The 25,929-nt window shown below is 43.4% G+C and overlaps 2 protein-coding genes and 1 pseudogene across 13 annotated transcripts in view; 2 read left to right on the plus strand and 1 right to left on the minus strand.

Annotated features, from left to right (window-relative positions):
* Positions 1 to 10,019: 10,019 nt before the first annotated feature.
* ZNF280A (zinc finger protein 280A) lies at positions 10,020 to 17,038 on the plus strand. The gene is made up of 2 exons (XM_054469029.2): positions 10,020 to 10,201; positions 14,576 to 17,038. Exon 2 carries the CDS (start codon positions 14,647 to 14,649, stop codon positions 16,270 to 16,272), a length of 1,626 nt encoding a protein of 541 aa, XP_054325004.2. The 5' UTR covers positions 10,020 to 10,201; positions 14,576 to 14,646; the 3' UTR covers positions 16,273 to 17,038.
* Positions 12,410 to 12,505, minus strand: LOC129023775 (small nucleolar RNA U13; annotated as a pseudogene).
* Positions 17,039 to 20,872: 3,834 nt separating the features above from the next.
* ZNF280B (zinc finger protein 280B) overlaps positions 20,873 to 25,929 on the plus strand; it is a 43,833-nt gene continuing 38,776 nt past the window's right edge. For 4 of the 12 annotated variants that reach the window (XM_063663134.1, XM_063663136.1, XM_054469028.2 and 1 more), the window contains exon 1: positions 21,078 to 21,540. The gene's annotated coding sequence lies outside the window, so the exon portion shown is untranslated. Of the gene's footprint in view, positions 21,541 to 22,332; positions 22,394 to 23,915; positions 24,013 to 25,929 lie in introns of all 12 variants that reach the window. The other 8 variants (XM_063663133.1, XM_054469026.2, XM_063663139.1 and 5 more) reach the window with 7 other exon arrangements.

Below are 25,929 nucleotides of genomic sequence, written 5' to 3' on the forward strand. Positions count from 1 at the left end.
AGGTGGAGTTTTCAGTGAGCTGAGATCGCACCACTGCACTGTAGCCTTCCCCACAGAGTGAGACTTCATCTCATAAAAACAAAAAAAAAAAAAAAAAAAGAAAGAAAAAGAAAAAAGAAATTAAAATACATTTTTAGGAAAAAAAAGTAAGAGAGTATTTTCTTTTTTGAGATGGAGTCTCACTCTGTTGCCTAGGCTAGAGTGCAGTGATGCGATCTCAGCTCACTGCAAGCTCCGCCTCCCGGGCTCACGCCATTCTCCTGCCTCACCCTCCCAAGTAGTTGGGACTACAGGCGCCCGCCACCATGCCCGGCTAATTTTTTTTTTTATTTGTAGTAGAGACAGGGTTTCACCATGTTAGCCAGGATGGTCTCGATCTGCTGACCTCGTGATCCGCCTGCCTCAGCCTTTCAAAGTGCTGGGATTACAGGCGTGAGCCACCGCGCCCGGCCAGTAACAGAGTATTTTCTAAACTCTAACTTAGAAGTGTGAAAGTTGTCAGAATCAAAATGGAGCCACTAATGTTAAAACAACAACAACAACAAAGCAAAACTTGACAAACAGAGCCTGGGAAGGCCACGAAGAGAGGGTTTTCACACTTGCATACCTGATAACAAAAACAATGACAAAAGACTCTACAGAAACAACCTTGTACAAAGGACATCGCAACCTTAAGCAAAAAATACTTCCATAAGGGCATCTGCCCAGCAACTGCCTATCCAACCTTGGACTAGCATCACCCTTGCTATTGATCTTTGTAGTCAAGGATAATTATCTCAAAACAATTATGTAATCCTTCTTATCCTTCCTTTAAAAACCTTTGTCTTCCTTTACCTCCCCAAATGCACACATAGGGGCATACATATTTTCATTGCAATGCTCTATTGCCAAATACACATCATTTTCTTTTAAAGAGCTTCTCTCTGTTATTAGGTTGAAGTAAGAATGTGCATGCGTTTTGGCTGGGCGTAGTGGCTCACGCCTGTAAACCCAGCACTGTGGAAGGCGGGAGGATCTATTGAGCCCAGAAGTTCAAGGCTGCAGTGAGCCATGATTATGCCACTGCACTCCAGCCTGGAAGACAGAGGAAGACCCTCTCTCAGAAAACAAACAAACAAAATGTTAGCCTCACAAAGAACCTCCACTGGGGCAGTGTGGAGGGGAAATGTGGGGTTGGAGCTGCCACACAGAGTCCCCACTGGGGCACTACCTAGTGGAGCCGTAGTGGATCCACCCATAGCTTGCACCCTGTGCCTGGAAAAGCCTCAGGCACTCAATGCCAGCCCATGAGAGTAGCAGCAGGGGCTGAACCCTGCATGGCCACAGGGGTGGGGCTGAACTCTGCAAAGCCACAGGGGTGGAGCTGCCTAGGGCCTTGGGAGCCCACCCTTTGCATCAGTGTGTCCTGGATGTGGGACATGGAGTCAAAGGAGATTATTATGGAGCTTTAAGATTTAACAACTGCCCTGCTGGGTTTCAGAATTGCATGGGGCCTGTAGCCCCTTTGTTTTAGCTGATTTCTCCCTTGGGAATGGGAATGTTTACCTAATGGTTGTATCCCCATTGTATCTTGGAAGTAACTAACTTATTTTTTATTTTATAGGCTCATATGTGGAAGATTCTTGCCTTGTCTCAGATAAGACTTTGAACTTTTGAATTAATGCTGGAATAAGTTTAAGACTTCGGGGGATTATTGGGAAGGCATGATTGTATTTTGAAATATGAGAAGGACATGAGATTTGGGCGGGGCCAGGGGCAGAATAATATAGTTTGGATGTGTTTGCCCACGGAAATCTCATATTGAAATGTAATTGCCACTGTTGGAGGTGTGGCCTTGTGAGAGGCCTTTGGATCATGGGTGTGATTTCTCATGAATGGTTTAGCACCATCCCCCTGGGTACCATCCTCCCGATAGTGAGTGAGTTCTCAGTGATCTGGTTGTTTAAAAGTGTGTAGCACCTCCCCTCTTGCTCTGTTGTTCCTGTTTTCACCATGCAACATGACTGCTCCCCTTCACCCTCTGTCATGATTGTAAGCCGCCTGCGGCCTCCCCACAAGTAGATGCCACTATGCTTCCTGTACAGCCCACAGAACCGTAAGCCAATTAAACATCTTGATAAATTACCCAGTCTCAGGTATTTCTTTATAACAATGCAAGAATGACCTAACACAGTTAGACTTAGGAGAGATTCTTGTACTTGTCTTACAATAAGAATGATGGGATTTAAAAATATAAATAGGCCAGGCACAGTGGCTCACGCCTGTAATTCGAGCACTTGGGAGGTCAAGGCAGGAGGATCACTTGAATCCAGGAATTGGTGACCAGCTTGGGCAATATAGTGAGATCCCATCTGTACAAAAAATTTAATTAAAAAAATTAAAATAAGTGAGACACTGTATTTGTCTCTCTATGTCTGGCTTATTTCACTTAACATAATGCCAACTGGGTTTATCTATATAGTTGCAAATAACAGAATTTCCTTTGATTTTAAGGCTGAATGGTCACCAGGTATGGTGGCTCTTGCCTGTAAGCCTAGCAGTTTGGGAGGCTGTATTACTCCATTTTCATACTGCTGATAAAGACATACCTGAGCCTGGGTAATTTATAAAGAAAAATAAATTTAATGGACTTAGAGCTCCACGTAGCTGGGGAGGCCTCACAATCATGGTGGAAGGCAAAAGACACATCTTATATGGCAGCAGACAAGAGAGAATGAGAGCTAAGTGAAAGGGGGAAACCCCTTAGAAAACCATCAGATCTCATGAGACTTACTCGCTATCATGGGAACAGTATAGGGGAAACCTCCGTCATGATTCAGCTGTCTCCCACTGGGTCCCTCCTACAACACGTGGGAATTACGGGAGCTACAATTCAAAACGAGATTTGGGTGGGGACACAGCCAAACCATATCAGAGGCCAAGGCAGGAGGATCACTTGAGTATATTATATATAAAAATATAAAATGAAAGAAGGGGCCGGGCACCAGGGCTCACACCTGTAATCCTAGCACTTTGGGTGGCCAAGATGGGCAGATCACTTGAGGTCAGGAGTTCAAGATCAGCCTGGCCAACATGGTGAAACCCCATCTCTACTAAAAATACAAAAAATTAACTGAGCATGGTGGTATGCACCTGTAATTCCAGCTACTGGAGAGGTTGAGGCAGGACAATCACTTGAACCTGGGAGGCAGAGGTTGCAGTGAGCCGAAATTATCCCACTGCACTCCAGCCTAGAAGACAGAGTGAGACCCTGTCTCAAAAAATAAAAATAAAAATAAATAAATTAAAATGAAAGAAGGTAAGAATCCCTGCCATGGCACTAAATTTAAATGGAAATATGAGTACACTGTATTTTCTAGGTCTGTCTACTGAAGCAATAACAATTGAGCATACTTAGTGCCCAGATCTTGAATGTTTTTTTAAAATTTTGATTGACAGATGACAATTTGTATATATTTTATGATGTACATGATAAACATATGTGCACACATTGTGTAATGATTAAATCAAGCCAATTAACATATCAATCAAGCCAATTAATATAGCAATCACCTCATATTTATAATTTTGTGATGAGAACATTCAAAATCTACTCACTCAGCAATTTTAAAATATACTATACATTATTATTAATTATAGTCACCATGCTGTAATACTATACATTAGGTCTCCAAAACTAATAATTCCTCCTGTTTAACTGAAACTTTGTACCTTTTAGCCTATTCTCCCCATCCTCTACCCGTCCTGACCCTAGTAACTACCATTTCACTCTCTGCTTCTGTGAGTTTAACTTTTTTAGATTCCACCTGTAAGTGAGACACTGTGTATTGGTCTCTCTATGTCTGACTTATTTCACTTAACACAATGTCGTCCAGGTTTATCCATGTTGTTTCAAATAACAGAACTTCCTTTGATTTTAAGGCTGAATTTTAAGGCTGAATAGTGGTAAGGCATGGTGGCTTTTGCCTGTCATCCTAGCACTTTGGGAGGCCAAGGTGGGAGGATCACTTGAGTACAGGCATTTGCGACCAGCCTGGGCAACAAAGTGAGACCTTGTCTCTACAGAAATTTTTTTTTTAATTAGCCAGGTGTTGGTGGCATGCACTTGTGGTCCCAGTTACTTGGGAGGCTGAGGTGGGAGGATTGCTTGAATTCAGGAGTTCAAGGCAGCAGTGAGTTATGATCATCGTGCCACTGCACTCCAGCCTTGGTGACAGAGGAAGATATTGTTTCAAAAAAAAAAAAAAAGAAAGAAAGGCTGAATAGCATTTTATTGTGCATACATACCACACTATCTTTATCCATTCATCATGAACACTTAGGTTGATTCCACATCTTGACTGTGGTGAATAGTCCTGCAATGTACATGAGAATAAAGATACCTCTTTAACATATTGATTTCATTTCCTTCGGATATATACCCAGAAATGGAATTGCTGAATCATATGGTAGCTCTATTTTTAATATTCTGAGGAACCACCGTACTGCTTTCCATAATAGCTATATCATGGCCAGAGCAGGAGAGAGGCAGGAGGTGCCACACACTTTAAAACAATTAGGTCTCAGGAGAACCCACTCACTATCATGAGGACAGTACCAAGAGGATGGTATTAAACCATTCATGAGAAATCCACCTCCATGATCCAATCACCTCTCACCAGACTTCATGTCCAACATCAGGGGTTACATTTTGACACAAGATTTGGTTGATTACAACATCCAAACTATATCAGGGGGCATGTCAAAAAAGACATGGAAAGCAAGACTGCCAAAAGCAGAGAGCAGAAACACATTTCCACCTTCGGGCACCTTCTGATGCTCTTGGATTCCATTTGGGCAGAGTTTAAGTACTAGCTCTCTGCAGACCCTGGACTAGGCCCTGTGGCTGCAATGAAAAGAACCTTAGGAGGAAACTCAGGAATAAAAACAGAGAAAGTGAGACTTGAGACTGAAATTATGAAACCAAGGAACTAGAAAACCCTGAGAACAGTTGATTAAAACATGGAATGACCGGGAGATCCAGAGTTTCATCAAAGAACGGGAATTACTTTCCTTTTTTTTGAGACAGTCTTACTTTGTTGCTGAGGCTGGAGTGCAGTGGTGTGATCTCGGCAAACTGCAACCTCTGCCTCCCAGGTTCCAGGTGATCCTCCTACCTCAGCCTCCCAAGTAGCTGGGACTATAGGCAGCCACCACCACGCTCAGCTAATTTTTCTATTTTTTTGTAGAGACAGGGTTTCGCCATGTTGCCCAGGCTGGTCTCCAACTTCTGGCCTCCCAAAGTGTTGGGATTACAGGCATGAGCCACCATAACTGGCCAGGAATTTCTTTAACATGAAGAGTTGAGGAAGAAGAATCATGAATAGTCTAAAGCAATCGACTGGCATCTCAAGCAGAGGGGCATAAAGAAGAGTTGGCAGCACTGTCTCCAGATGGTGATGTTTGCAGGACTCCTACTGGACTACTTATGAGGACAAACAGAGGCCAAGGAACCAACCTTGGCCCTGTCCTCATGGTTCTACATAGGATTCTGGGATACAGATGGAAGGACAGCAGTTTTTCAGTTTCTCCTTGTGCAAATATGGTTGTTTTTCCAACTCCCACATACCAGCCCCAGGTTTGCCATCCCCATTTGCTTTGAGGAACTGCTGTCACACCCCTATCCATGATCTCCGTGAAAGATCCTCAGGTACCAAGATCAGAGTTCTGGAGCATGAACCCTCCAGGGTCAGTTCCATGCCTGTTTTCTGCTGTTCTCCCAGCAGCCCCCAGTCCCCAGCAGCAGCAGTCAACCTCTTTGGGCTCTGATTCAGATCCCTGAACTTAAAAATAACTAGAACCTAGATCCCAATACTGTCTGAAGGATAATAGAACAGCACAATTGTATGCACTGGTGCGTGACTCCTTCCTCTCTCAGACTGATATAATGAGAATCAGGTGTGAAATAAATGAATGATCATGACTCTCTCTCTCAAAAAGGGAAAAAAAAGATATGGGGAGCATGGTAAAGGGACTCTCACTTGACATTTGAAGCATCAAAAAAAATAATGACAGTATCTGTTTATAACATTTTTAAATAACATAAATCTTCCTGATGCCACACTGAGAGACAAATCAACATTCTTCTTTACAAAAGAATTAATAAATATTGAAGGAATGATAGAATTTGAAAATGGCCATTCATAAAGTAGGAGATTAGACATATTGTCACTCATAGGCATCTTTGCATCCTTCACGTCTATTTTTTTTTTTTTTTGAGATACAGTCTTGCTCTGTCGCCCAGGCTGGAGTGCAGTGGCGTGATCTCGGCTCACTGCAAGCTCCGCCTCCCAGGTTTGTGCCATTCTCCTGCCTCAGCCTCCCGAGTAGCTGGGACTACAGGCGCCCGCCACCACGCCCGGCTAATTTTTTTGTATTTTTAGTAGAGACAGGGTTTCACTGTGTCAGCCAGGATGGTCTCGATCTCCTTACCTCGTGATTCACCCGCTTTGGCCTCCCAAAGTGCTGGGATTAACAGGCGTTAGCCACCACGCCCAGCCTTGACCAACAATATCTTAACTGCTATGTCCCCTACCCAAATCACTGACCTCATCTTTCCTCTCCACTGGTCCTTTAACTGGAGCCACACTTGTCTCTGTGCTCTTCCTTTTCCAGGCCATGAAATGCCTGTGCCTCTGTGTCTTTCTTCTGGCTGGAAAATTCTCCCAATAGTCACCTTTCTTCTCTCCTTCTTTTCTTCCTTTGATGTAACTGTCTCACAAACAGCAATTCCAACTCTGAGTTCATCTGATTGGGCACCTCTTTGTGCATCCCCCAAATTTAACTTCTAGCACTCTGTTTCATAAACACAGCAAGGTGGCATGAGTGATGGTCTGTCCCTGACCTGCATCCATTCCCGACGCGCCATCCATTTCCTATTCTGTGCCTTAAAGCAATAAAGGATTCAAGATTTCAGCCATTTTTTCTTTTTCTTTTTTAATCTTAAGGTCTGCTTCTACCAGTCATTTGAAAAACATATTGTGACAAGCTTTAATCTCATGACTGGAATTCTTTCTTTGGAAAGTGGGGCTGGTCCGAAAGAGTCCTGGAGAGCATTTCCCAGTGGAAACTTCCCAAAGGCAGACTGATAAAGAATCAGCTATGGCCGGGCGTGGTGGCTCACGCCTATAATCCCAGCACTTTGGGAGGCCGAGGTGGGCAGATTACCTGAGATCAGGAGTTCAAGACCAGCCTGGCCAACATGGTGAAACCCTGTCTCTACTAAAAATACAAACATTAGCCAGGCGTGTTGGCACATGCCTGTAATCCCAGTTACTTGGGAGGCTGAGGCACGAGAATTGCTTGAGCCTGGGAGACAGAGGTTGCAGTGAGCGGAGATCACGCCACTGTACTCCAGCCTGGCCAACAGAGTGAAGTCTCAAAAAAAAGAATCAGCTATGGAGGGCAGGGTGCGGGTAGTTTGCGCCTGTAATCCCAGAACTTTGGGAGGCCGAGGTGGGAAGATTGCTTGAGCTCAGGAGCTTGAGACCAGTTCAGGCAACACAGTGAGATCTCATCTCTACTAAAAAATAAAAATAAATCAGTTAGACATGTTGGCATCTGCCTATTGTCCTGGCTGCTTGGGAGGCTGAGGTGGGAGGATCGCTCGGGTCCAGGACATCAAGACTGCATGATCCTGCCACTGCACTCCAGCCTGGGCAACAGAGCGTGAGACCATGTCTCAAAAATAAATAAATAAATAAATAAAAATTTTTAAAAAAATCAACGATGAGGATGTTTCACCACATTCTGTGACCTTTAGATGCATTACAGTTAGTTTTCTGCAGAAAAGGAGGATACATTTTATAAGGGAACATAAACGTTTCATAGGAAAGGCATGTATCCTGATGCAAATTTATATTCAGACCATGTGATTTTATTTTTACTAGATTAGTGGGTTAGAATAGCTTGGTTAGAACAGCTAGATGCGGTCTTATTTGGGACTTTTAAAACTGAGCAAAAGAAAATAAGATGCAACTCCGAGCTATTTCTAGACACTCCTCTCAATTTTTCTCACCTCCCACAAGCATTGTTGCCACAACCTTCTGTCTCAGGGGAAGGGCCTGCTTTATACCTGAGCCAGCCCCTGACCACTGCCTAGGCTTCCTGGAATCTTCCAAGCAGGATTCTGCTTCTGGAACAGAGGAAGGAGTGAATATCAGTTCTGCAGAATACACATTTCCTTTCCTTTCCTTTCTTTCCTTCCTTTTTTTTCTTTCTTTCCTTCTTTCTTTCTCTCTTTGTCTTCCTTTCTTTTTTTTGAGACAGAGTTTCACTCTGTCACCCAGGCTAATATTTTGTATTTTCTTGTGGAGACGCGGTTTTGCCAGGTTGCCCAGGCTAGTCTCAAACTCCTGGGCTCAAGCCATCCGCCTGCCTAAGCGCTGGGATTACAGGCGTGAGCCACCACGCCTGGCCCCTATTAGAACTTTACTGTCTAAGTCTTGCACTTCATTTCACTTTGCTTGCTTATTTATTTATGAATGAATGAATGAGACAAGGTCTCTCTCTTCCACCCAGGCTAAAGTATGGTGATGCAATCATAGTTCACTGCAACCTCGATCTCCCTGGTTCAAGCAATCCTCCCACCTCAGCCTCCCGGGTAGCTGGGACTACAGGCATGTGCTACAACGCCTGGCTGATTAAAAAAAAATTTTTTTTTTTTTGTAGAAACAGAGGTCTTGATATTTTGCTGAAGTTTGTCTGGATTTCCTGGGCTCAAAGATCTTTCCACCTCAGCCTTTGATAGTTGGGGACTACAGGTGTACCTCAGCAGCGGGCCTCATTTCACCTTCCTTTCCAGGGGCATGCTCTTGGCTACTTGCAATGCCCTCAAGCAGCCTTTCCCCAGTCCCTAGACAAGAATAAAGACCCTGGGTCACACACTTTTATACCACCTTGGGCTCTGCCTACTGGGTTCAAGCGATTATTCTGCCTCAGCCTGAGATTACAGGCATGCACGGCCACGCCCAGGAAATTTTTGTATTTTACTTTATGAAGAATAGAGACAGGTTTTCACCATGTTGGCCAGGCTGGTCTCAAACTACTGGGCTCATGTGATCTGCTGTCTCGGCCTCCAAAAGTGCTGGGATTACAGATGTGAGTCACCACACCCGGCCCAGAAAGGTATTTTTAAAGTTTTATCAGGAGATGGTACTTTAGAACATTTTAATTTGCAAATGATTTTCGTTTTAATTTTGAGATTTGATTGCATTGCGTTGGAATGGGGGTGGAAATATAAATATTTCTTACCTGTCAAGGGACTCTTGAGGCTCCCCTTCCCCTGCTTTCTAATCTGTGTTGCAAAGCCTGTAAAGACAGTAAAAGGGTGGGCCTGAAATTCAGCTGAGAAGGTCCCAGGGAGGGGGTAGTGAAGGAGGAGGGAGGAGGGAGAGACAGAGGGAAGGAAGTGAGAGGGGATGGGAGGGAACCAGGATAGACCTTCGACCCCTGGAAATGGATTAAGAAGGGAGTGGGCTGCTGCTTGGAGAAAGCTGTTGAAGACTCACAGTGAGGACCCTGTTTGGACACCTGGAAACTCCTACGGGAGCTCAGTCTTCAAGGGCTGTGGGAGTGAGACCCACCCTGCCCCCTGGGGCTCCTACTGGGAAGACATCTGCTTTTTAACTCGCTCACCTCTGAGCTCTGTTGGAACAGACATGTGGACTGCCTCCCACTCCGCACCCCATCCCTTCTGACCCCCAATAGCTGAGGGCCCAGGCACACTGCAGAGAAGGTGGTAGACTCTGAACAAAAGAGAGAGGTGGGAGGACGCCCATCACCAGCTAAGTCAACCTGGAAGGCAGCCCTGAAGCCCCACCCTCATTCTTTCCTTTGAGTAGCAATTGGAGGAAAGCTTTTGGCAATCAAGCTGGACAACAACTGAAAATCCAATCAGGATAAACTGCTTCAGACACGTGACTGGAAAATGATTGGGCTATAAGGGGCTTAAAAGGAGTGGGACCTTCTGATCTGGCCTCAGAAAGGACTTTGAAGAGCAAGCGGCGTTGTTCGCCTGCAGAAGGAGTGCTGTCGGTCTCTGGACAAATTTCTCCGGAAGGTGGAGACAAGGAAGCTCCGGCTTCGCTTTCCCTTGTGGCCCAGAGTGGAACATACTGAGCTGCACTGAATCATCTGGATGCACTCGCAACTTTAGGAACTGGTGAGCTGAGAAATTTGCTATCTTTCATTTTGCTTCTCTAAAACCAGAGCTGGCAAACTTGTTCTGTGAAAGACTAGATGGCAAATATTTTAGGCATTGCGGTTCTCTGCTTCAACTACAGTAGTCTTCCCTTATCCAGGGTTTTCCTTTCTGTGCTTTCAGTTACCTGAGGTTCCAAAATATTAATTGGAAAATTCCAGAAATAGGCAATTCATAAATTTTAAGTCGCCAGCCCTTCTGAGTAGTGTGATAAGCTCTTGAGTCAGCCCTGCCCTGGGATGGTAATCCTCCCTTTGTCCTGAGTCCCCATGCTGTTGGCTGGCTGCACTCTCTGTACCTTAGTCACTTAGGAGCCGTCGCAGTTATCAGAGTGACTGTCCTGGTGGTATCTCAGTGCTTGTGTTCAATTAACCCTTACGGTGCTTAATAATGGCCCCAAAGTACAAGGGTAGCAATGCTGGCGATTCAGATATGCCAGAGAGAAGCTGTAAAGTGCTTCCTTTAAGTGAAAATGGGAAAGTTTTTAACATAATAAGGAAAGAAAACAAAATCATATGCTAAGGTTGCCAAGATCTACAGTACATAAAGATATTTTGTCAGCGAGAGACTGCATTCACATACCTTTAATTTAATTTATTAATTTATTTTTTTGAGACGGAGTTTCACTCTGGCCGCCCAGGCTGGAGTGCCACGGCGCGATCTCGGCTCACTGCAACCCACGCCTCCCGGGTTCAAGTGATTCTCCTGCCTTAGCCTCCCAAGTAGCTGAGATTACAGGTGCTCGCCACTATGCCCAGCTAATTTTTGTATTTTTAGTAGAGATGGGTTTCACCATGTTGGCCAGGCTGGTCTCAAACTCCTGACCTCAGGTGATCCACCCGCCTCAACCTCCCAAAGTGCTGAGGTTACAGGCGTGAGCCACCACGCCCTATCTCACATATCTTTTATTACAGTATATTGTTATAATTATTTGTTATTCTTAACCTCTTACTGTGCCTATTTATAAATTAAGCTTGATCATAGGTATGTATATATATGAAAAAATATAGTATATATTGAATTTGGTTCCATCTGCAGTTTCAGGCATCCACTTCGGGGGTCTTGGAACATATGCCCCAAAGATAAGGGGGTACTACTGTACTCAACTGTGTCATAGAAGTGTGAAAGCAACCATGGACAACAGCACTAAAAAAATGATCATGGCTGTGTTCTGCAACACTTTGTGGTGAACACTGACATTTTGAATGTTATATAATTTTCACGTCACAAAATATTCCTTTTTCTTTTTTTTTTTTTTTTTTTGAGTCTCACTCTTTCACTCAGGCTGGAGTGCAGTGGTGCAATCTTGGCTCACTGCAACCTCCACCTCCCAGGTTCAAGAGATTCTCCTGCCTCAGCCTCCCGAGTAGCTGGGACTACAGGCATCTGCTACCATGCCTGGCTAATTTTTGTATTTTTAGTAGAGAAGGGGTTTCACCATGTTGGCCAGGCTGGTCTCGAACTCCTGAGCTCAAGTGATCCGCCCACCTCGGCCTCCCAAAGTGCTGGGATTACAGGCGTGAGCCACCACGCCCCGCCTCCTTTTGCATGTTTATTCCCCCAAATTTAAAAATGTACAAGTTTAAAAAAATCTTAATAATAAAAAAAAGTAAGAAAACAATACCTTAAAAATGTAAAAAACATTCTTGGCTTCCTGACTGTACAAAAACAGGGGAAGGGCCAATTTTCCAATTTCTGTCTTAAACCATTGTTTGCCAAAATGTAGCTGATATCCATTAGAGAACTATAAAATGAGTTTCGTAGGCTGTCAGCTTACAAAAAGAAATAGGATTTTTCACTGACTATAAGATGCCATCAATTGGCCAGGCGCGGTGGCTCATGCCTGTAATCCCAGCACTTTGGGAGGCTGAGGTGGGTGGATCACGAGGTCAGGAGATCAAGACCATCCTGGCTAACACGGTAAAACCCTGTCTCTACTAAAAATACAAAAAATTAGCCGGGCGTGGTGGCGGGCGCCTGTAGTCCCAGCTACTCGGGAGGCTGAGGCAGGAGAATGGCGTGAACCCCACGGGGCAGAGCCTGCAGTGAGCCAAGATCGCGCCACTGCACTCCAGCCTGAGCTACAGAGCAAGACTCCATCTCAAAAAAAAAAAAAAAAAAGATGCCATCAATTATAAAAGATACATTACTCTCTTTCTTTTTTTTTTATATCAGATGGTAAACATGCTGATATAACAAGGTTTGAGGGAGGCACATCTCACATGAGTGAAAACCCAAGCATCACGCTTATCCTCACAAAAGGATCTGAGATATGTCATTTTTGATTCCACTATGAAATAAAAATATATACTGCAAAAACAAATTATGAAATGTATTTTATATTGATGAGATGCTATGATGAGATGCAATCTGATTTAGAGATGTTAAAATGGAAATATAAGCCTATACCTTAGAATCAATAAAATGTGGCATAGAAGGTATCAGAGCCTATCCCTTGCAGTAAGGTGAAGGTATTACAGTATTTGACAAAACTTTTGTTTCAGTTTACACACACATACACACAGGTTTACCTTCTCCCTTGTACAACAGTATTAAATCATTTGGATTTGGATTTCATTAAATGCTTAGAGAATCTGGAATAATGGATTAGAGCCTCTGGTACACCTAAATGATCATATTAATAACAGCTACTATTTATTTAACAAAGATTTAGCATGTACAGTATGACAGACATTGCTCTATAAGCTGAGGAGTAAACGAAACAACTCCCTGCCCTCATGTGGTATACAGTTTAGTGGGTAAACACAGAAAAGAAACCAGTTATATTTTTAAATTTTTTGTACAGATGGGTCTTGCTATGTTGCCCAGGCTGGTCTCGAGCTCCTGACCTCAAGCAGTCCTCCCGCCCTGGCCTTAGAAAGTGATGGGATTACAGGTATGAGCCACTGCACCTGTCCCATTTTTTGTTGTTAAGACACAGAGTCTTCTTTCCACTGTCACCCAGGCTGGATGCAGTGACATGATTATAGCTCACTGTAATCTCAAACTCCTGGGCTTGCAAGATATATTTTACATATTGTGTGGTAGGCAGTGATAGCATTTAAGTTGAAAAATAGCATTGAGGGTTTGAACATATGAGTTAAGGAGGTTGTGATTTTTGATATTGTGGTCAGGGAAGCCTTGCTGAGGAGGAACCATGGGCCTGAGGCAGACCAGGAGCCCAGATGGGGTTAATCTGGGGAAAGAGGCATGCAACGTCCAGGAACAACAAAAGTTCTGAAAAAGAAAAAGGCCTGGTGTGTTCCAGACTCATGGAGCTCAGGATAGCTGCATCAGAGTAATAGAGGAGTTAGCAAGGGCGATGATGACCTAAGGTTCTATGCGGAAATTTAAAGTTTGCTGGTATTTCCTATGAATGAAATGGAAAGTCATTGAAGACTTAAGAGCAAAATATACTTGCTCCCCTGTATATTTTAACAGGGGCATTGGGGCCACCATGGGGAGATCTGACAAAACTTTTAAGACTGGCAACTTCTGCAGTGATCCAGGGAGAGAACATGGTACCTTCCATCAGGGAGGTGGCAGTGGATGTGGAAGAGAGTAGTCAGATTCTGGATATCTTTAAAAGATAGAGCAGACTGGGTTTGCTATTTGATTGGCTGTAGTGTATGAGAGAAAGTTTGGCAAAGGATGACTCTGAAGTTTGTAGACTGAGCAACTGAGTTTACTGAGAAAAGGAACATTACAGGAACAGCAAAGGGTGTGTGTGTGTGTGTGTGTTGTGATTTGTGTGTGTGTGTGTGTGTGATGGGGTCTCATTTGGTTGCCCAGGCTGGAGTGCAGTGGCATGAACATAGCTTTGAAGTCCTGGGCTCAAGTGTTCCTCTTGACTCAGCCTCCCAAGTAGCTGGGACCACAGGTGTGTACCACCATGCCAAGCTAATTTTTTTTAATTTTTAATTTTTTTTGTAGAGATGGGGTCTTGCTATATTGCCTGGGCTAGGAGCAGAATGTTTTTGAGAGAAGTTTTGTTCAAGTTGGTTAGAAACCTTAGACATCTGAGAGAGTACCTGTGGGATGAGGAGGAGGTGAGTGAGGCATCTAGAGTGCAAAATTTAGAGGCAAGCACTCTTGAGATGTTCCATCTGCACCTCCTGAAATCTTGCTTCCTTTGCCTCACAACTGCAGAAGACCAGGGGAGAAGAGAGAGGTAAATTTGAAATTATTATGCCATTTAAAATGTTTCAAGCCTTATTTCTGACGTGTAAAATAGTGATGTTGATAGTTATCTCAGTGTTTTAAGGGAGGATACAATAAAGTAATGATTTTGTCTTTCGAAATAAATATTGACTATTGTCACATGGTTTCACTTAGGTGGCAATTTGTAAAACGACAGCTCTGGAAGTTGAAGGGACCAGTGGCTTCAAGCAAAAAGTAAATTGAAAATGGGAGATATCTTTTTGTGTAAGAAAGTGGAATCACCAAAGAAGAATTTGAGAGAATCCAAACAAAGGGAGGAGGATGATGAAGATCCAGATCTGATCTTTGTTGGGGTGGAGCATGTACATAGAGATGCTGAAATTCTCTTTGTCGGGATGATTTCAAATTCAAAACCAGTCGTTTCAAACATTTTGAACAGAGTCACCCCAGGCTCAAATTCAAGAAGAAAGAAAGGCCACTTCCGTCAAGATCCTGCTCACGTGTCGCAGCCTGCAAATCATGTGACCTCTGTGGCAGAAGCCATCATGCCAGTTTCTCCGTCTGAGGGGAAATCAACAGATAGTCCTGTCACTATGAAGTCTTCATCTGAACCTGGTTATAAAATGAGCTCACCACTAGTTGTTTCTCCCAATTCTTCAGATTCGCTCCCACCAGGGACTCAGCATCTAGTTGGAGCTATGGTCTCTGGAAGAGGCAGAAATGAGAGTTCTCCTGATTCAAAGCGACTTTCCACTTCAGATATAAACAGCAGAGATTCCAAAAGGGTTAAACTCAGGGATGGAATCCCAGGAGTACCTTCTTTAGCTGTGGTCCCTTCAGATATCTCTTCTATAATAAGCACAAATACACCCTCACAGGGGGTCTGCAACTCATCAAACCATGTACAGAATGGAGTAACATTTCCTTGGGCTGATGCTAATGGAAAGGCACATTTCAATCTTACAAATCCAGAGAGAGCAAATGAATCTGGCCTGGCAATAACAGACATTTCAAGTCTAGCAAGTCAAAACAAGACCTTTGATCTCAAGAAAGAAAATCCCATCGTGTTACTTAGCGACTTTTACTATGGACAGCATAAAGGAGATGGGCAGCCAGAACAGAAGACTCACACCACCTTTAAATGCCTCAGCTGTGTGAAAGTTCTAAAAAATATTAAGTTTATGAATCACATGAAGCATCATTTGGAATTTGAGAAGCAGAGGAACGACAGCTGGGAAGACCACACCACCTGCCAGCACTGCCACCGGCAGTTTCCCACTCCCTTCCAGCTACAGTGTCACATTGATAGTGTACACATCGCCATGGGGCCCTCTGCTGTCTGTAAGATCTGTGAATTGTCATTTGAAACAGATCAGGTCCTCTTACAACACATGAAGGACCATCATAAGCCTGGCGAAATGCCCTATGTGTGCCAGGTTTGCCATTACAGATCGTCGGTCTTTGCTGATGTAGAAACACATTTTAGAACGTGCCATGAAAACACAAAGAATTTGCTTTGTCTGTTTTGTCTCAAACTTTTCAAAACTGCAATACCATACATGAATCATTGTTGGAGGCACAGCAGAAGGAGGGTCCTTCAGTGTTCCAAGTGCCGGCTACAGTTTTTGACGTTGAAGGAGGAAATAGAGCACAAAACCAAGGACCATCAAACATTTAAAAAGCTGGAGCAACTGCAAGGGTTGCCTCGTGAAACCAAAGTTATTATTCAAACTTCAGTTCAGCCAGGATCAAGTAGAATGGCTTCCGTTATTGTTAGCAACACTGACCCTCAGCCTTCTGTAAAAACTAAAAAGAAGACGGCTATGAACACTAGAGATTCCAGACTCCCTTGCAGCAAGGATTCTAGCTGAAAATACGTTCGACTCACTTCCAGGAGTTCCAAAAGGCAGAAGTGAGGCTAGGCCATATGTGCATTGTGGCTGTAGATGCTAGCAAGCAATGTCATCAACTGTAAGGTTTTTTTTTTACAGTGACATCTCATCAGCTCCCTATTGTCAAGAAGTAGCTCCAAAGTCTTTGAGCCCTTCCCTAGTCAAATGCTCCCAACAGGGCATCCCTTATTCTGACCTCAGAGGTTTTTCTTGTTTATGAACTTTAAATAAATGGAATCACACAAAGATTCTTGTCTTTGGCTTTTTAAAATAAGTGAGATGGCTGGGCGTGATGGCTCATGCCTGTAATCCCAGCACTTTGGCAGGCTGAGGCGGGTGGATCACTTGGGGTCAGGAGTTTGAGACCAGGCTGGCCAACATAGTGAAACCCCTTCTCTACATAAGATAGAAAAATTAGCCAAGCGTGGTGGTGGGCGCCTGTAGTCCCAGCTACTCGGGAGGCTGAGGCAGGAGAATCGCTTGAACCTGGGAGGGGGAGTTTGCACTGAGCTGAGATCACGCCACTGCCCTCCAGCCTGGGTGACAGAGCATGACTCTGTCTCAAAATAAAGTAAAATAAAAAATAAGTGAGATGCATTTTTGCTGTGTGTAGCAGTAGCACATTCTTTTTCATTGCTGGATAGAATTTTGTTGAGTGACTGTGGCAGTTTTGTATAAATTTATTTCACTGTTGATGGACTTTGAGGCTGATTCTTTGGCAATTTTGAATAAAGCTGCTATGAGCTTGTGCGTGTCTTTTGGTAAGCATGTAATCATTTCTCGTGGGTATATATAGCTATGAGAAGTGCTGGAACTGCATGTGTTTAGCTGTCTAGTGTAGATACTGCCAAATACATTTCCAAAGTGATTGAAACGATTTACATTCCCACCACCGATACTGCGAATTCCATTGCTACTGATCCAGCACTTGGTACTGTCAGTCCTTTTAGTAAGTGCCCTTCTCTTGAAATTGTAGTGGTACCTTATTGTGGCTTTAATTTGCATTTCCCTTATGAGTAATGGACCTTGAGATTATATAGTTATCAGCCACGTGAGTTTTTTTTAATTAAATGTCTATTCAAGTTTTGCCCCCTCCTACCTTTTTAAAAACTGGGCTGTTGACTGGGAAGGGTGCTGGGGCACTGGAAATGTCCCATATTTGGATCTCAATGGTGGTTTTATGGTTTATCTTTCATGAGTCTTATTTAAGAAATTGTCTACAAAGGACATAAAGATATTTTTTGTTAATGGTGTGATAAGGCACAAAGACTAATTTTTTCATATACATACCCAAAATCAATCAGCACCACTTACTAAAAAAACCACTCCTTCCCTACTGTATTGCCGTGGAAACTGTGTGAATCAGGTATGATTGTATATATGTGTTTCTGGAATCTATTTCATTTCATTTGTCCTGTTCTCTATCCTTGTGCTAATGCTGCAGTATCTTAATTATTGTAGCTTTGCATAATCCTCCATGTGGTAGTTTCATTTCTCCAATTTTGGTGTTCAGAATTTCCTTGGCTATTCCAAATGCTTTGCTAATTGAAGTGGCTGTCATGGGTGTCCTTTGCTTGGTCTCAAACTCAGGTACAATAGTTTACTTTAATTGTGATGTTAGCTGTGGGGCTCTTTGTAGTTACCCACTGAGTACAGGGGAATCGACTTACAAATCAGTAACAGAAAGATCACTGAAAAAACCCCCAAAGTTCCTAAATTAGGCAATACAGCTCTAAACAGGGCTGGGACTAGGGTGAGGCAAGCAGGGAACCTAAGGTGACAACGTGCCATCCCTGAAGCTGGGAGTGGGTCTCTCCTTAATGTGCCCCAGCCTCCTTGCTTATCTCACCCCAGTCCTGGTCCTCATTCTAAATAACCCATAGCTCCTCTAAGAAATCGCAGTGAAAAAAGGAAAATGTTGAACTGAAAAATATTGAAAACAACCACAAAATTTATGGGATGGAACTAAAGCAGTTCTTGGGAATTTATATTTCTAAATGCATATATTTGGGAAGAAGAAAGGTTGACTAATGATCTAAGTCAGTGCTGTCCGTAGATCTTTCTGCAATGATGAAAATGCTCTACTTCTGCTCTGTCCAATATGCTACAGGTGACTATTGATCTGTTGAAATGTGGCAAGTGTGACTGAGGTACTAAATTTTTTATTTTATTTCTGATTAATTTAAAACTAAAAAGCTATTTTTGATTAATTTAAAACTAAAGGAAGAAGAGACAAATCTTCCTTAAAGAAGAGTTGCAAAGTAATTTGTGTAGATAATTTTCCTTCAGTGAGACCTCACAGCCTTCCTGCATGTAGACAAGATTTAGAATAGGGTATGAAAGGGGGGGAAAAAGTAATTTACAGCAGAGAAGCCAGTAGAAAGTCTTATTGATAGCATGGATCGCTGATGAGAAATTATGAGAAAGACACATCATGTCCGTGATAGTCTTCTAAAAACCATAACCCCACTGTAACCATGAGAAAAACATCAAACCTAAATTGAGAGACACTCGGAAAAATACCTGACCTTTACTTCTTAAAATTGTCAAGGTCATGAAAAGCAAGAAAAGTTTAAGAAACTGTCACAGACCACAGAAGGCTAAGAACACAAAGTGACTAAGTACAATTCAGTATCCTGGATGGGAATCTGGAACAAAAAGGATGATGGGAAAAACTAGTGACATTTGAATAAAGCCTGGAGCTTAGTTGACACTAATTTACTGATGGACATTGGAATTATCATGAAGCCAAAAGAAGATCATTTCACACATATTTATTTTTCATTTTATTATTTTTTGAGACGGAGTCTCGCTCTGTTGCCCAGGCTGGAGTGCAGTGGTGCAATCTCAGCTCACTGCAACCTCTGCCTCCCAGGTTCAAACAGTTCTCATGCCTCAGCCTCCCGAGTAGCTGGGACTACAGGCGTGTGCCACCACACCCAGCTAATTTTTGTATTTTTTGTAGAGACGGGGTTTCACCATGTTGGCCAGGCTGGTCTTGAACTCCTGACCTCAAGTGATCTGCCTGCCTTGGTCTCCGAAAATGCTGGGATTACAGGTGTGAGCCACCGCACCTGGCCTCTTATATACATTTTAGATATTGCAAATATCTTCTTTACATATCAGCCTCATATGTACATTTTAGATACTGCAAATATCTTCTTTACATATCAGCCTCATATATACATTTTAGATACTGCAAATATCTTCTTGACATCTATGATCTCTTCATTTTGACTATGGTACACTTCACTGAACAGAAATCTTCAAATTCAAGGGTGAGTAATATTTAGGCCATGTGATTTGATTATAATACAATTAAAAAGTCTTAAAAAATCTCATAGATTTCAAAAATAAATAACATATACTATATAACCCTTGTGTTAGAAAGAATCACTATGTAAAAAGTAAAGTAGAGGTTCCTCTTCAAAGACTTTCCTCCCTGTCTAATTAGGAATAAATAGTAACTTCTCTTAGAAGTAAAATTTACTCAAAGACCTGTGCTAACATTCTTAGATATCTGCTAGCCGTAATAAAGAAATTAATATACTTTGTGTTCTTAGCTCCCACAATTTAGCCTAAATATTTGCCCTGGCATGCTTATACCGGTCCAAGCAAGCATTAGGTCATAGCCTGTTCCTCTTCCTATTTGGAGGCGTTTTTACCTTTCTCAGCATTCCACAAGTTACATCCGCCTTCCTTTGTTCTCCTCTGACTTTGCCTCTTTTAGAAAGTTCTAAGTTGTTAGCCAATCGGGACAAACACAGAATGTGAGGTCCTCTTTCAACCAATGGAAACCGGACACGGCAGTAGGGTGGATGCATCAGGTTATAAATAACCCTGTATCCTTTGTTTGGGGTACTCTCGTGGCAAAACTGCTGGCGAGTGTACCCTTTCTGCAGAAAGTAAAAATGGCCTTGCTGAGAAAATTAAATTTATGTTCAAGTGTTATTTCTTTGTGGCACCAGGGAACAAGCATTTCTAACAACTAGGAAAATTAGGACATAACTAATTGAAGGATAATGAACATATTACCAAGCAGACTGGTGGGACACAGTTAAACTGGTACTTAAAGGTAAATTTATCGCATTAAATACAAGAGAAATAAAAAAGTTTACAAGCAAACAAGGTAGGCATTTTTCTCCAAAAGTTGTAATGAGAAGTAACAGAGCAAGCCTATGAAGTCAGGAAGGAAGGAAATAACAGAATGGAAGAAATAGATAAAATAGATAAGAAAATAACATTATAGATTAATGAAATCAAAAGCGATTTACCCGCCCCACAAAAAGATGGCTAAAATAGACTTAGCAGAATTGGTCAATTAAAAAAAAAATCAAAGCTGCAAGTAAATTGAGTGGGCAAACTTTCTGTAAAGGGCCAGATAGTAAATATTTTAAGCTTTTCATACATGGTCTCTGGCAATTAATCAACTTTGCTGTTGAAGCAGGAAAACAGGCATAAATAATACCTAAAGGAATGGGCATGTTTGTTGTTCCAATAAAACTGTATTTATGGACACTGAATTTTGAATTTCATGTAATTTTTACATGCCACAAAATATTATTCTCCTTTTTTTTAGCCATTAAAAAAAATGTGAAATCGGTTCTTAGCTTGCCGCCAGCTGTACAAAAACAGGTGGCAGGCTGGATTCAACTGGCCCCAGATGTAACTAGAAGAGGACAGATGTTAGGTTCAGTTGTTTTGTCACAATCCCTTAAGCATGGACAGTCAACAAAGGGACCACACCTGAGAATTATAACAGCTGGCCTTCTGGTGGGCAAACCATCCCCTGATGGACTGGAAGCCTACCCCCTACCCCGAGCCCTGGCTGCGACAGCTCTGGAACCCTGGCTGCCTGGATGCCCCTCAGCTCTGGAACCCTGACTGCTTGGATGCCCCCTCAGCTCTGGAACCCCGACTGCCTGGAACCCTGATCCGGAACCCAAGATCCTTCCAAGGCCTCAGGGGCATTGCTGCTGCCCTCCTCCTTCTGAATCTGACCCCGCATCCAGCAGTCGCCACCAGGGGCGTCAGAGCGCGCGCATGCGCCTAGCTCGGAGCCGCGCCGATCTCGCGCCGGCACCTGGCAGCCAATCGCAGGTCTCCACTGGACGCGCGCGTGTGGAGGCGTGCGCGTCGGCGGCGCCGGGGGCCTGAGGAGGCGTAGTCGCCGCCGGCTTTGCCCCGGGAGCGCCTCCGGGGCCGGTGCGTGGCCGGCAGCTCGGGGACAGCAGCTGATCCGGACCGGTAAGGACGGGGGCGTGGCGCGGCTTCAGCGTTCCCCGAGGGGAGATTTGAGGGATTTCATGGCGAGCCGCAGCCCTGCGGGTCGCGACACCGCGCTTTAGCTGTGCGCTGCCGGAGCGGCCTTTGCAATGCAGCCGCTTTCTGTGGGGAGTGCAGGGCAGAAGCAGGTCCCACGATCCCCTCACGCACACCCCCTTCCCTAATCTCAGCGGGCGCCACTTTCACATCAGCCTCCACTCCCTCACGCAGACGCCCCCACCCCCGGGCTGGGCCCGGGCCTCCTGGAGGAGGGGCCTTTCCTGGCTCCCAGTGCGCTCCCCTCCCCCATCGCCCCCGCGGGGTCTCTTTTGGCGCTCAATGTATTTAAAAATGTGAAAACTGCTTTGTAACCCCAGGCCCTCCCCGGTTCTGGAGACCTGTAGGCCCAGACCCCTTAAGGCATTTGAATGTATCGGTCTCTCTCCCCTACTTCAGCGTCTTGTCTTACTTACTGCGTCGCTGTCGGGACTCTTAATGCAGCCCCTGGGACCCTAATGGAGTCCCTCCCGTGAGAGCCAGGACCTGGGGTGATTTGGAGGCTTTTGATTTGGGCAGTTGGGTGGTGGGATGTTTTCCTTTGCTAAGGTAGGGTAGATTGGAGGAACAGATCTGGGGGAAAGGAGTTCAGTTCACTTTTCCTGTTAAGTGTGAGATGATTGATAAACACCTAAATGGCAATGTCAGGTAGGCAGTGGGATCGAAAATATTCTTGTGACATGTAAGTAACTAATGCTTCTCTCTGGTTACCTCAAGGATGTGACCTTCTGCCTGGAATAGCTCAAGTTCTTAAAAGTTGCGTTGTAATAAACCTGAGGTAAGAAAGGAGAAGTCTCCCTGATAAGGACCAAAGTTGTATCTTTTTTCCTTCAGTTTCGCTCTCTTGCCCTTTCCTGTGCTGAAACATAGCTGTTTAGTATTTAATATTTTACTGAGGGAATCTAAATGATGCGTTTGATTAGTTCAGGCCAATTGTTGATGTAGATCGTTCGGAACCCTCTAAATTGCTTTCTTGAGAAAGGAGAGGGTGGTAGTGGCATTCTTTTACCAGATCTCTTGAAAAAAAAAATAATAAGAGCATCATGGATGTTAAGTTATATAAAGCTGACTCCTTTTATCCTACCCTCTTTCTCAGCGACTGTATTTCATGAGGTAATTGCATGCAGCAGGACAGGGGAGGTCATCTGAAGTCATTGCATGCCAGTAGGTGAGATTATAGTGAATTCTGTGCCCAGCAATTTGTGATTACAGCTCAGTGAGACCCATTGTATTAATTATCTATTGCCGTGTAACAAATTGTCTCAAAACTTAGTAGTTTAAAATAAAAAAAAAAATTTATTACTTCATAGTTTTTGAAGGTCTGGAATCCAAGAGTGGCTTAGCCGGCTGGTTCTGGCTCAAGGTCTCTCATGAGGTTTCAGTCAAACCTTTGGCTGGATTGTCAGTCTCTGCGGAATTGACTTGGGTTGGATCATCTGTCTCTAAGCTCACTCACTGGGCTGTTGGCAAGAGGCCTCAGTTCCTCGCTCTGTGGGCCTCTCCATGGGGCTGTTCATGTCACAGCAGCTGGCTTACTTCAGAGCAAATGATTCAAGAGACCTTGTAACCAAGATGAAGGGTAGAGTCTTTATGACCTAATTTCTGAAGTGACATACCATCACTTCCTGCTGTATGTGCTTGATCCCACAGGCCAACCCTGTTAGTGGGAGAGGGCTACAACTATGTGAATTCTAGGAAGTGGGATTCATTTAGGGCCATCTTGCAGGATGGCCACTGCAGCCATTTATCCACCATTTAACCCTTTTCCATAGGATCTCAAAGCATTGTCCTGTTACTCTGGGTGAATAATTTGACTTCTTGCTAAGGCCAGAACCTCTACATGTGCATTTGTTTATTTAAGGATATTATTCTAGCAAGACTTTTTGTCTAGGGTTAAGTTTTCTATCTCTCCAGATCATTAATATAGCAAACATACTGACTGTACCGTCACCTCACCTTAAAGATCTCATTTTTGATGCCACATCTCCCATCTGCTTGTTTTAGTTTGTATTTGCTTGTCCTTACGGGAAAATTTCTCCAGAGTTGTCCATATTTGCTATTTCCTGTTCTCGTTCTTCCTTAAACCCACTGCTGTCGAGGTCACCAATGAATTCCACTTTGCTTAATCCATTAGTCAGTTTTAGTTGATTTTCTTGATTTTATTTGATCTATTGGCAGCATATATTATAGTTGTTCCTTTTCTCCTCCTCATTGGATTCTGGGATGCTTCTCTTTCTGGATTCCCCTCCCACCTGAATGGCTGTGAATAATTGTTTTTTTTTTTTAATTTCCTTTACCAGCTCCTTCTCATCTCCATGACCTCTAATCAGCTGCAACCTCTACTTCCTGGGTTCAAGCGATTCTCCTCCTCAGCCTCCCAAGTAGCTGGGATTACAGGTGCCTGCCACCACACCCAGCTAATTTTTGTATTATTATTATTTTATTTTTATTTTTATTTATTTTTTTGAGACAGAGTCTTGCTCTGTCACCCAGGCTGGAGTGCAGTGGCACGATCTCAGCACACTGCAGCCTCTGTCTTCTGGGTTCAAGCAATTCTCCTATCTCAGCCTCCCGAGTAGCTGGGACTACAGGCAAGCGCCAGCACACCTGGCTAAGTTTCGTATTTTTAGTAGAGACGGGGTTTCACCATGTTGGCCAGGCTGGTCTCGAACTTCTGACCTCAGGTGATCTGCCCGCCTCGGCCTCCCAGAGTGTTGGTATTACAGATGTGAGCCACCACACCCGGCCAAAGCTGAAGAATTTAGAATGGCCTACATGATCTTGGCTTTCCTTTGCCACAAACAGCTCATTTTTTATCTCATTTCTAACTTGTCACCCTTTTCATTGGTCCACGTATGTTAGCCTATTGATCAGTCCTTGCATGTGTTAAGTGCTCCAGTCTCAGAGCCTTTGTGTTTGCTGTTCCCTTTGTTGGAGTATTCTTCCCCAGATAGCCATATTCATGTTATATGAATATCAACCTGCCTCCATTTCCTACTTTATTTTTCTCCCTAGTGTTTATATAACCATCTTACTTTTGTTAAAAAACATTATTTTTTGACTACCTCTTCTGGAATGTCAGCTCCCTGAAGTGAAGGACATTGGATCACTGCTATATCCCCAGACCAATACATGGCACCTTGTTGGCCTACCAAACTTTTATTGAAGGAATGGTCTTCTCAAATTCCTCTCAAATACCACCTTGATGCTTCCCCTTCTCCTTTTCTCTCTAGTCATGAGATTATCAGAACTGTGCAGATTCTTGATCATTCCTGTATAATTTCTCTTTTAGCTTTTTGTGGACTGGGATATGTTTTAATTCTACTGATTGAATACATTTTATAGCTATGGTTCCACTAAAATAGCAAACATCAGAACATCAAATGTGTATGTTTGGCTACACACACAACCTTATATGATGGTCTTTCTGTAGATTAACAGTTTCTCCCTAATTTCTTAACATCCCTCCCACCAGCTCAGTTCTAATGCAGCAATATTACCTTAGGGTCAATTTGATATGTGAAAAGAGAATAGTGACTTTCACCTTTTGGCTTTTAACACTTAGTTAATGTGGGCACAAGCTTTTTTTTTTTTTTTTTCCCAGATAGAGTCTTGCTGTGTTGCCCAGGCTGGAGTGCAGTGGCACAATCTCAGCTCACTGCAACCTCCGCCTCCCAGGTTCAAGCGATTCTCCTGCCTCAGCCTCCTGAGTAGCTGGGATTACAGGCGTGTGCCACCACTCTCAGCTAAGTTTTTGTATTTTTAGTAGAGATGGGGTTTCACCATGTTGGTCAGGCTGGTCTCAAACTCCTGGCCTCGTGAGCCACCTGCCTCGGCCTCCCAAAAGTGCTGGGATTACAGGCGTGAGCCACTACGCCTGGCCTGGCGCAAGTTATTTTAATCTTATTCTTTGTTAGCTTATACTTGTAAACTACAAGTGTGTATAGGTCCATTCCTTGTTTTTTCCCTTCAGTGTATAAATTAATCAGTCGTTTGGATAATACTGAATAATACAATTCTGAGAGTTGAGCTTAAGCATTAGTGTTGTATAAGTTTGAAACAAAATGTGAATGCTCTGCAGAAGTCTTAACTGGGTTTTTTTCCCTGGGAGCTTCCCATTCGCAGAGACCCAGGTTACATAGGGAGTCATGATAGGACCTATGTGGTCTGCATAGAATATGCTCTCACAGCTTTTCACAACCTCTAGATTCCTTATAACTAGGTTGACTATGTAATTTATCATCTAAACTGAAGGACTTATATTAAAGATTGAAGAGTGGCACTATCCATAATTACACAGAGATAGAAGTTTAA

The sequence above is a fragment of the Pongo pygmaeus genome, chromosome 23, assembly GCF_028885625.2.
Source record: "Pongo pygmaeus isolate AG05252 chromosome 23, NHGRI_mPonPyg2-v2.0_pri, whole genome shotgun sequence".
In the NCBI taxonomy this organism is placed as follows: domain Eukaryota; kingdom Metazoa; phylum Chordata; class Mammalia; order Primates; family Hominidae; genus Pongo; species Pongo pygmaeus.

What these genes read in the sequence shown, in the direction of transcription:
- ZNF280A (XM_054469029.2), top strand. Translation starts at nt 14,647, where the DNA reads ATGGGAGATATCTTTTTGTGTAAGAAAGTGGAATCACCAAAGAAGAAT.